This window comes from Opisthorchis viverrini (genome assembly GCF_000715545.1).
Source record: "Opisthorchis viverrini unplaced genomic scaffold opera_v5_77, whole genome shotgun sequence".
Lineage (NCBI taxonomy): Eukaryota > Metazoa > Platyhelminthes > Trematoda > Opisthorchiida > Opisthorchiidae > Opisthorchis > Opisthorchis viverrini.
The window spans coordinates 1,319,936-1,331,734 of NW_008751733.1; the positions used below are offsets into that span (position 1 = coordinate 1,319,936).

The 11,799-nt window shown below is 45.1% G+C and overlaps 1 protein-coding gene across 1 annotated transcript; it reads left to right on the top strand.

The window, feature by feature from the left end:
* Positions 1 to 4,848: 4,848 nt before the first annotated feature.
* On the top strand, positions 4,849 to 7,785 carry T265_04591 (hypothetical protein; the record flags this gene model as incomplete). The annotated part of the gene is made up of 2 exons (XM_009169366.1): positions 4,849 to 6,009; positions 7,462 to 7,785. One exon carries the CDS (start codon positions 4,888 to 4,890, stop codon positions 6,007 to 6,009), a length of 1,122 nt encoding a protein of 373 aa, XP_009167630.1.
* Between the last annotated feature and the right edge of the window lie 4,014 nt (positions 7,786 to 11,799).

The following is an 11,799-nucleotide window of genomic DNA, read 5'->3' on the forward strand; positions in this document are numbered from 1 at the left end:
GGCGCTGACAACAGACTTTATATTCGATTTTTAACAGGATTCCGCTTCTACTACGATATTTCCTCACTCCTCCAACACAGCGATAGGACGTTTCTACATCCTCCACAGTAGCCCAACTACCCAGATACTCACTGTTTCCTAATGGCCAGTTTTTGTATCTTCCGTTCATTTGGGCGATAAAACTGCGGCCGCTGTGCCGGAAACTCCAAACGTCCTGCTCGTTGCTCATTTCGGTCAGGCCAATTATTTGGTGTCTACTCATCCTCAGATTATTTCATGACATTGTGCCGTGCTGTGCCATCTCCATCGTCAAGTATACCAGACCGTTTGGGTTCAGCATGCCGGGGCTCCGGCCAAGCCTCTTTTTTCTGCCCGGCTCCAGCCGGGCGTCATCAATGAAGATTACAAAACATGTCGGAATTATCATAAGCCAGCTGCTTCTGAGATGTCAATGCGGAGACGCGCTGGTGTCCTGATTCTAACTTCGCAGTCCTTTCTGGCACGGGAATAGGCATTATATCATGCGACTCTGCTTTCGCGCATGTTTCCAAAACGCTTGCAGAAAGAAGTTGCCTCATTACACTAAAAGCTTGATAACTTCTGCGCCCAGCTACCTGCCAGCTGATTGGACAGCACTGACTCCTGAATAAACAAAGTTTCGCTCATCTATTGGATAGCCTCAGATTGAAAAAATGGCTCACACATTCAACAACTGGCGTCGGGTTCCAACGTCCTATTACCCCTTGTTTCACGGATTCATGCACAGGATCGAGACTTTCGCCCAAGTTCCACGGTAGGTTTTTTGTCTTGCAGCGGCTGTCGTTCACCTGAAAGACACAAGCCAGTAAAGTTTGTAGCGCTACTCTTTAAGTCCTAAGCGCGGGTAGTCTGCTTGCAAGCGCGAGGACTCGCATAAGTAAGTGTCTACTTATGCTTTGAGCTGGGTTCTAGAAGGAGCGCGGGGAACCGTTGGAGGAAGGTTATTCTACGAAGTCGCTAACCTCTATGAGAAAAAATGCTGCCCAATGAAAATGTGCACTTTGAGTTCGAAAATTTTATTACCATATTATCGCCGTGCGTTTGCTGGGTAACTGGTGAAAAACTGTTGGCCAAGCCTTGTCCAAGCAGATTATAACTAAGAGTAGACCTAATTCTTACATGTTCTCTTTTTGAACAGAGCTTGGCAAACAGGTTTTTCACTGTTGATCTGAAAACACACGGCGGGGACATAGTGAGAAAATTTTCAAGCACAGAGCACACATTCATTAGACAAAATTTTTTATCATTCCGGGTAGTGGCTACGTGAAATGACATTCTTCCACGGTCGTCCACGCTCCTTCTAGAACCCAGTCCAAGGCACTATTAGATATTTATGTGTGCGAATCCTCGCGCTGGCAGTCATAGTGCCCCACGCTGAGTACATAAAGAGCAGTGCTATACCCTTGTTTCACTTGTGAATTTCAGGTGAACGACAGCCACTGACCGACAAGAACAAAACCGACCCGGGAAACTTTGGCAAAAGCCTCGATCCCGTGTATCAATCCGTGAATCCGTGATGGTCCTCTCGGAGGTGACAAACTAGCGGTTCATTGGTCACGATTGAATATCGAGGGCCTCGGATGATTCAGCCACTTGTCCTCACTGTTGTATTGAGTTTACCACCACGCTACACTGGAGCTACTGTTCCACTGGATGTGCAGGACACTCAGGAAGACTTTAAAACTTTTGAATTAATGGGACTGAACAGTGGATGCTGGATCTCAACCGCCAGTCAGAATTTCGTCCTAGCCAATCACGTGCTAGATAGATTGGTTGTTGGGACTTTAACCTATTTGTTTCGTCCTAGCCAATCACGTGCTAGATAGCTTTATTGGTTGTTGGGACTTTGACCTATTTCAGTGGTTTCCGCTCTCAAGACTCATTGAATTGCGGGTTGTTAATAACCGAGATTACGTTCGTTAGGAGCAAGACGGTCTACCCGGACAGCAACCGACTCTGGAGTTTTGTTGCTGGAATTTTCGCCATTTTCCTCGTGTTTTCGTAGTAATTGAATTACAAACCAAGTCACCCGGCTGGAACAAGTTTGTGTAAGACGACTGTTGTGTGCTTATTGTGGCAGCAAAGAGGTTGACAACGACCTGGCCCTCCAATTTAGGAGCATGCATAATGATGAAGTTTGGTATGCAAAGGGATGTGGCAGTCATGTACGAAAGTCTTTCGGGTGATCCGTCTGAAAACGGGCCTTCGTGGTTTCACCCACCATTAGTCTGTGTAACCCATTGGGTCGACACATGGGTGTGAGCTTTTCAGGAGAAGAAGCATGTGCTCGTCAGATATAACCATTGATTATCTGAGGGTAACGTTTCCTGCTGCACGATCGCTTCCGATTTTTGACCCTCCTTTTGTCACCACTAGAATCTGTTTGTGTTGTAGCTTGCTGATCCACAGCCGGCATATATTGCCCGATCTCTGTGTATCCCAGCCATTAGGATCATTCCGGATGTACTTCAATTTCTTTTACTTTTCGGAGGGTCCTTCCCCAGTGCGCACGCCCCACTATGATTGTCGCAGTAGAAAATTTTTCCAGTGGTGTCCCTTTTTCAAAGTCGGTTGACGGAGGTACAGGTCGTATCACGGGAACATTTAACCCTGGCCTGGTCGTGTGACTTTATGGAAAGCGCGAGGTAGCTCAGCGGATGTGACGCGAACTCACTGATACGAAGGTCTATGGTTTAAACCCAACCCCATCATCTCAACTTCTGTCATGGCGTGGGCAGTCTGAGAGTACTTCAGCCCTCATGTTTCTCTCGGGTGACATAACAGCCGTTCCCCAAAGGGTGTTGCAAATAAACTATTTCTATTCTTAAGGAAAACTGAGTTACACTTCCGAAGATCGTCCGGTTCCACTCGAGACAGCATTGGGCGTCTGTCGCATGATTCTGCTGGGTATTGCGTCTGCTGTCGGACCACATTCTCCTGGAGTGTGCTTCAAGGGCAAAGCAAATCCCTGTAAAAATAATTGCCATCTGGATGAGAGTCTTTGAAAGTCTTTCATGGAGAACAGGTGTGTTAACAGATAACGATTAGTCCATATAGAAAGTAGTCCCCGGATTCCTGGTTTGAACGTTTCTACATCCCAAAAGGTAGCTAGTGCCTTGTTCCTCGTTGCACGGTAGTTTTGCTCACCTGAATATAAGACGGAGGTGCACTGGCCACCGATTGTCCGGTGTTTACTTGACGTAGTTTCGAGAAGTCTGGAAACTTTAGTACCCTGCTTCTAATAAGAATCTTCCAAGCTTTGAAAGCCTGTTGGCAATAAGTTGTTTACCTATACTCTGAACCGTTTACTGATGCCATGAGTCGAACATTAGTCCTTCGTCCCCTCAGCCCCTGATCACCGATAAAGCCAAGACATGAAAGAACGATAAAATACAGAGGAGTAAACCAGAAAATCAAAGTTTAGGTGGTGGACGTGATTGAACGAATAAAACAGCACCGCTTGTTTTGCGTTTGGCACATCACCTAGGGTGTCCAGTCTCTGATGAGATGGCAGCTTAGCTCTTTACCCTGGCAGACGGCATACTGATGTCACTAAGACTATAAGTAAGGTCTTTAACATATTACATAAGGTTGCTGGAATCTCAGCACTCCCTAAGCAGGCCGATTCACTTTCTCCCCACCTCATACTTGTGTCTCACGTGACGACCAACCGTTTTTGAGTGCCCTGCTTAAATGTCGAGCACAGACAAGCTTACCACCAGACGCATTTGTATTATATAGGTACGATATCCTTCTGGAAAGATGACCTCCTAATCGGTCCGAAACACTGTTCAACTGATCAGAGACCTCCATGCTCTTCTTTACTACTTCTTACAGATAACTTAAGTCATTCCAAGCGAGTGTTCGTACCTTCCTCAACTACGATTGCTACGATTGATTCTGAGCCAGATGCTCATTTTCACGTCCTTCACATCCTATTTCTAAACAACGCGAATATATCAAAACCCATTTTCATACTTTGCTTTTCCGGTTTCGCGCACGTGGCTGGTGCTGAGAAACGTAATGAGTAAAGCGCAGGGCAATTTCAGTGTTTCAGTATCGACGAGTTGCATGTTGAAATGTATACTCATAAGCTAATCACCAATAGACCTCACAGATATTGATATCTGAAATTATCAACCAATGTCTAGGACGTCAGTCGTGGGCAAATACCAATGGAGAGAACATCTGAGGCATATTTTACCATACATATTCGTTGAACGGATGCATGTCAATATTTTTTCGAATAAGGTATGACTTCTGTGAATTATATAAACAGGTCAGGAAGACGGGGTCAACTTTCCTCACTTTATCCGATAATTGTGAATGATGGAAATACTTAATCACAGATTCAAATGATCTATTGCTAATTGAGTTGAAATTGATAGGCTACTTTCGAAGGGTATAAAGGTAGTTCCTGACAGCGGTGGCAGAACAGTATGCGTCAACCTGTGCTGCCTGGATCCTTAATCCTCAGTTGGATTTTCAGTGCATCAATAATGTCTTGATGTTCTGTCAGCTATGTGTGTGTAGCACGTAAAATTCCTCGTACATACAGATATAGAATTTTGAACACAAGTGCCAACAGTCGCACAGAGTTTTGGGGTGATTTCGGTGTTAAGCCCAAACAATCATCTACTCGCACGCTCTCTGCCACTCCGCTTATCTGGTATTCTACAGCCGTGTTTCATTCGTATTTTCCTCCTTGCAGCCTGCCGTGAGGCTTTTCCAATGTTTACCTTCATACGGAGTCAACTTACAGATTGATGTTTTCGCAGCCCGGAGGTCTCTTCTCATGTGAGGAGTGAGCTGTTTAATACATTGCCCTTACTAATCGAGAGCTTCATAATGGAAACACAAGATTTCGACTCATCTGGAACGATGTCACTGAAAGAGTTCATTGACTTTGCAATGAAAATTGAGAAACCGTCAGCGAAGCAAAACGAAGTCCGGAGTAATCTTCGGCGTCCTCGAACCGTCGTGTTAGACAAAATCACTAGGGATAGTTCTAATCAGATGGTCACACAGAAGCTTGCTGCAACTGGACGGTCAGGACGACCTCAGAAACCACGTTCTTGCTCGTTTCCAGGATGCGGTCGTGTTCTGTCAACACCTCAAAGTTTAAAGCAACATATGCTGCAGCATACCGGCGAACAACCCTTTGAATGTGGGTTCGCCGGCTGTAGCTTTCGATGTCGGAACCCGGCGAACCTCAATAATCACCGGGAGCTGCACTTAGACCCGCGCGACCGTCCTCGCTACTACTGCAACCAGCCCGGCTGCTTCAAAGTGTACATGCAACGCTCTTCTTTGCGCGATCACTTGAGAGGACATAGAGACCATCGACCCCATGTTTGCACCTACCCAGGTTGTGGATTGAGTTTTCGGCAAAGTATACATCTTAAGGAGCACGCTTTAGTTCATTTAAAAAAACATGAACGACCGAGCTATCCCTGTCTGCATCCTGGCTGTTCCAGCGTTCTACTTTCGGAGCGTTCACTTCGAGTGCACTCCTACAAGCACACAGGAGAGTATCCCTTCTTTTGTGAATATCCGGGATGCGGTAAAGGATGTGCCACTAACACCGAATATCGCAACCATCTCAAAGTGCACATCAACAGAACTACTGGAATGTCGAAGTTGGATTCTTGCTTTCAGTGCAGCATTCCTAACTGCCATCAGTCTTTCGCCGATCGACATTCGTTAAAACTTCACGTACAAGCATCTCATCCTGAATGTTTAATCGCATGTGGGTTTCCTGGTTGCGAAAGAATGTATTTTAATAAACAGGCTCTTGTAGCCCATCGCAGGCATCACAGAGAAAAACTTGACGTATCTTCAACATGCCCAAATTCACCGGAATCTCCCGATTCATCTGCAACTGTACCCATGCTCTCAGAATTTACCGATGATCCGAATGAATTCGTTCTTGGTCCAGCCTTTGATGCAGTCAAACCAGAGCCTGAATGACATTTCTATCTAAATCAAAGATGCCTGTTCCTGATCCTGTTCCCTGGTTCTTTTGCGCCTTATCAGTCTTTTGTACGGAGATTCTGGTTCTTTGCAATCCATGTATATTTTCCATGTGAATGTCCCTTTTTGACTTGACTCGAGTGAATCAAATATCGTTTGTTCGTTATCCTTGATCTTCTGCCTATCTGGCCTACCGTTACTGATTAATTTGAATCCACTTGCGCAATTTTTATATGGTAATGGTGCACAACGTGTACTTTACTTCGTTATTGAGAGAGTATGACATCTATAGGTTTGGGTGAACAACTGCGACAGATAATGTACGGACATCTCGGGTGCTGATACCTGATAACTTTGACAAAACGAAATTTAAGAGCAACAGATGCATCTGCATTGAATAAGTTTGGTATGTGTTCGACTAACGACACGTTTTTCTGACCTGCCCTGTGAACCTGACGGCTTACGTACAGTGCGGCGGAAATTGCCGTGGCTTAAAGACTAGGTAGACGTATTGCGAAAGCAGCAATCTTCAGCGAAGCCGTAAGCACTTTTATGAATTATGGTGTCTTCTTCCAAGTTCCCGATTCATCTGCAACTGTACCCATGCTCTCAGAATTTACCGATGATCCGAATGAATTCGTTCTTGGTCCAGCCTTTGATGCAGTCAAACCAGAGCCTGAATGACATTTCTATCTAAATCAAAGATGCCTGTTCCTGATCCTGTTCCCTGGTTCTTTTGCGCCTTATCAGTCTTTTGTACGGAGATTCTGGTTCTTTGCAATCCATGTATATTTTCCATGTGAATGTCCCTTTTTGACTTGACTCGAGTGAATCAAATATCGTTTGTTCGTTATCCTTGATCTTCTGCCTATCTGGCCTACCGTTACTGATTAATTTGAATCCACTTGCGCAATTTTTATATGGTAATGGTGCACAACGTGTACTTTACTTCGTTATTGAGAGAGTATGACATCTATAGGTTTGGGTGAACAACTGCGACAGATAATGTACGGACATCTCGGGTGCTGATACCTGATAACTTTGACAAAACGAAATTTAAGAGCAACAGATGCATCTGCATTGAATAAGTTTGGTATGTGTTCGACTAACGACACGTTTTTCTGACCTGCCCTGTGAACCTGACGGCTTACGTACAGTGCGGCGGAAATTGCCGTGGCTTAAAGACTAGGTAGACGTATTGCGAAAGCAGCAATCTTCAGCGAAGCCGTAAGCACTTTTATGAATTATGGTGTCTTCTTACTTCCAGGTTACGGGGGTCGTTGGAAGAGCGCAGCTACTTTCTGCCCTTATAACATTGGTCATCCTGACGTATTATGAATGTGTTTGCTCTTTCGACATTCGTTAAAACTTCACGTACAAGCATCTCATCCTGAATGTTTAATCGCATGTGGGTTTCCTGGTTGCGAAAGAATGTATTTTAATAAACAGGCTCTTGTAGCCCATCGCAGGCATCACAGAGAAAAACTTGACGTATCTTCAACATGCCCAAATTCACCGGAATCTCCCGATTCATCTGCAACTGTACCCATGCTCTCAGAATTTACCGATGATCCGAATGAATTCGTTCTTGGTCCAGCCTTTGATGCAGTCAAACCAGAGCCTGAATGACATTTCTATCTAAATCAAAGATGCCTGTTCCTGATCCTGTTCCCTGGTTCTTTTGCGCCTTATCAGTCTTTTGTACGGAGATTCTGGTTCTTTGCAATCCATGTATATTTTCCATGTGAATGTCCCTTTTTGACTTGACTCGAGTGAATCAAATATCGTTTGTTCGTTATCCTTGATCTTCTGCCTATCTGGCCTACCGTTACTGATTAAGTTGAATCCACTTGCGCAATTTTTATATGGTAATGGTGCACAGCGTGTACTTTACTTCGTTATTGAGAGAGTATGACATCTATAGGTTTGGGTGAACAACTGCGACAGATAATGTACGGACATCTCGGGTGCTGATACCTGATAACTTTGACAAAACGAAATTTAAGAGCAACAGATGCATCTGCATTGAATAAGTTTGGTATGTGTTCGACTAACGACACGTTTTTCTGACCTGCCCTGTGAACCTGACGGCTTACGTACAGTGCGGCGGAAATTGCCGTGGCTTAAAGACTAGGTAGACGTATTGCGAAAGCAGCAATCTTCAGCGAAGCCGTAAGCACTTTTATGAATTATGGTGTCTTCTTACTTCCAAGTTACGGGGGTCGTTGGAAGAGCGCAGCTACTTTCTGCCCTTATAACATTGGTCATCCTGACGTATTATGAATGTGTTTGCTCTTCGAGATGGCTCAAGTGGTTAGAGCGGAATTTGCTGACCAGAAGGTCCATGGTTCGAACCCGACCTCTACCTCTCGATTTCCTTGTCTAGGCTTGGGCAACCTGGCAGTATCCCAGTCCTCGTTCTTCTTTCGGATGGCATGGCAGCTAGGCACCGGAATGGTGTTACAGCCGAACGATTTATTATATTCTTTTACTGTATCCCGTTCTGTATTACTATAGCACCTAGCGCCACCCAGATAACTAGCAACACAATACCCACCTTACAAATCTCATGGTTATATTCTCGATTCAACCGCGGAGGCGGTTTTGCATCATGAAAAAGGACGTCACCAGCTTCCTCCTAGAAAACAATACCGACATACCAGGACGTCTGACAGCGTCATGCCCTTTTCACCCTATTACCTTATGTTGCTGTACACACCCGTGTGTACTGGACATGTAATCTGTTATTCGTTAAGTGCTTGAATGTATTCTGGTGAATTTGCATTAGAAATCTATTAGCATCTTTATGATCACTTTTTTCACGCTTTTTTCAACTCGGTACTTCGCCCTCCCATATGCTCATCATGCGGTGTCTTACGCAAACCAACACCAATACTGCCTTGGACTGTTACTTCACAGCACTTGTCGCCTCTGACCAGGCTCTGGAGGTGGTCAACCCATAAATTCATTTTTCGTAACTTTGAATGTTGGTTTGGTGAACGGTATTTGTCCAAGAACACCTGGATTCATACATCTGGCTGGTGGTGCTCTCCTTTTTTCTATCAGTCTTCTTCATGGTATGCATTCACAGAGGATAGAAATTGAAAATGGCGGTCCCTCCACTTCAGCTGCGCAGCCGAAGTAGTTTCCGATTGAGCTTTTCGGCACCTGCTCAACAACTTTTTGTCGTTTATTCATCTATGCAGTCTAGTATGGACATCCTGACCGATGTAGTAAACCAAAAACATCAACCAGTCAATTAAGACGTTAGTAATACTAATAATATTCATGGAGTGGCGGCACCTCAGTTTGTTGTGCCTTTCTAAGTTGACGTTGGTGCATAATTCCATTCTTACTGCATGCACTTGTGTTTTCTCACCAAAGGCGCCGTCTATCAGCCTTCTAGGACGGGAGGTCAGTAGTGCCCCCCCCATGCTGCTTGTCTCTTTCATCTGTGTTATTTGACTTTGAACGCTTGGCTTTGGCGTTCCACCAAACCTTAATGGGCAATGATGTCATGTATCGGCTGGTTGTTCCCTTCCGACCCGTTGCTGCTTGCCTTCCCGTTTACTTCGCTTTGGTTTCGGACATCTCTCACATGGTGTTGCTTCCGAACAGTCGATCTTCCTTATTCCCGCGGACCTGGACCTCATCCCATATTAGGTCGGAATGAATTTATGTGCATGTGAGGGAGGAAGCAGCCACCCCGAGGTTTTCCTGTACTCAGTTAGATGGGTGCACGGGAAGGAGATTTGCTTTTCGGTGATGTCGAAAAGGACCTATATTTTAGCAACATCAACCATGAACTTGCAGCGTTGTAGTCTGTATCCTTGAAATTCGAGGTGGTAGCTGAAAAAAGTTTTCGGGTGGAAATAGAAACATTTGGAAGGTGTGGCTCTAAGCAGTGCAGGTTGGTTGCATTTAATTGGGCGGTTCGGCCAGTTGGCTTCTCTTGTACGGGTATCTCGCTGCACTCGGGTATCATCTGGTATTTTAATCACTCATTGTGGGAGGTTTATAATATTCCTATGAGGTGTCATTTTGATGTACTCATAGAACAACCTGCGAAACCCTTAATCCAGAAAAGACAGCCCCTCCGTGGCCTGTTATTTCGTTAGGGGACAGTGCAGGCTTCTGACTGTGTGGTTTTTCGAAGATGTCACTGGTGGGTACTGACTGTTGGACTAGTTTCGGAGCTAGTACATCATAAGGAGGATAGTTCACCAACAATAGTCATGCCTGTGGTTAACCGAGGCGTTTAGACTTTGAAAGTAGGTGAATACTTCCTGTCTGTTGCCTTAAACGATAGCTGCTGAAAAACCCGCACTACTCCGCTAAATGATTGCTCCTATGGTCGTTAGTGTAGATTCTGGTACACCCGCTGGGTTGTATACTGCCTGGAATACCAGTTTCTTGTCTTCAGTGGACCTGAGAAAACCTCTTCGTCGTGGGACCCTGATTTGTGGTAGGTTGGTTTTAAGAGAGCCTGGTTGACACTCGCCCTTCTTCGTAGGTTATCATTGGTGACTGTTGCTGTTATTCTCGCATCCTGTGGCCTGCATTTGCCAGTTCAGGTAAATAATTTGTGTTAAAAAGGGTAACAGTGAATGATCTTGATAGTTTAGACTACTTGCACTTCGGCGACGAAATAACCGGAGTGGAGTGGTCCGGTTAATTGGCATATGCCTCCAGGTTTTAACACCATGGAGCAACCAGGGCGAGTTTTTGGTGCTGTATAGGTGGATTCGTTAATCTCATCGTGGGTTGGATGGGACGATTTGTATTGGCAAGTGGAATTGTTTTTCCTAATAGTTTACATCGTTTGAACGCCCGAGGGGTTGAAGTTCTTCCCTGGTATGTTCGTCACCAAGCTGCAAAACGGTTCGACCCAGCATGTAGGACCTACTGTTTGATCACCAAAGAAAAGAGTGAGCCTCCGTACCCTACGCACGGTTTGTACTTCTTCTCTTTGTCCAGAGTCGCGCACAGGAAAATTGACACATGTAGCATGAGGGGGATTCTCCACAGATGGCACGTTCTGTCCCCCTCTGCACCGGTTTTCTGAACAATGATACTCCATAGTTGAAATCGGCGTGATATGAAGTGTTGGGCACTTTTATCAGATGGACCTCCCTGACTCCTTCGGATTACTCTGCATCAAGCTCTTCTTTTCCATCGAGCAAGCTGTGTAACGTTGGTCAAGACACTACACCGGAAGTTCCGGTTAAGTAAAGACACCTATACCCAGAGTTCTCAATTGGACATTTACTTCGCATGTCAGAGGACCGTCCATCTCACAGAGCTCTTTTCGCGTCGCCGTATGCTGCATGGAAGCGACAGAAGTAAACCTTCCATGACTTGGAAACGAGGCGTGAAAGCTGTAGCCAGTTTTTCATTACTACCTCCCTGCATGAGGTCTTCAGGGCTCAACTCATCAATGAGTCATGACAGTGGTGACATAGCTCAGTCACGCAGTCAGTAGCGCCCCTGCATCAGTGTTAGTGCTCACAATGCGCAGCTATCCGACTTGCTGTTTTTTTTTTCAGAAAGCCAACGGGAGCAAACTGATTATACTATCGCCTCCATTACTTGGCCATATTTCTACCTCCCCAACTTTCGGGTGACCGAAGCTGTAACAACTGGAAACAACGTGCTCTTGCTACATGGTTTATAGCTGGTAAACGGAATTGAAGCGGAATTCCTGATGTACGTGTATGTTATAATACTTTCAGCATCTTCTCTGAAGACGATGGTTTTTGCGGAATCTGCGAAGCAGTTGGATTGTAG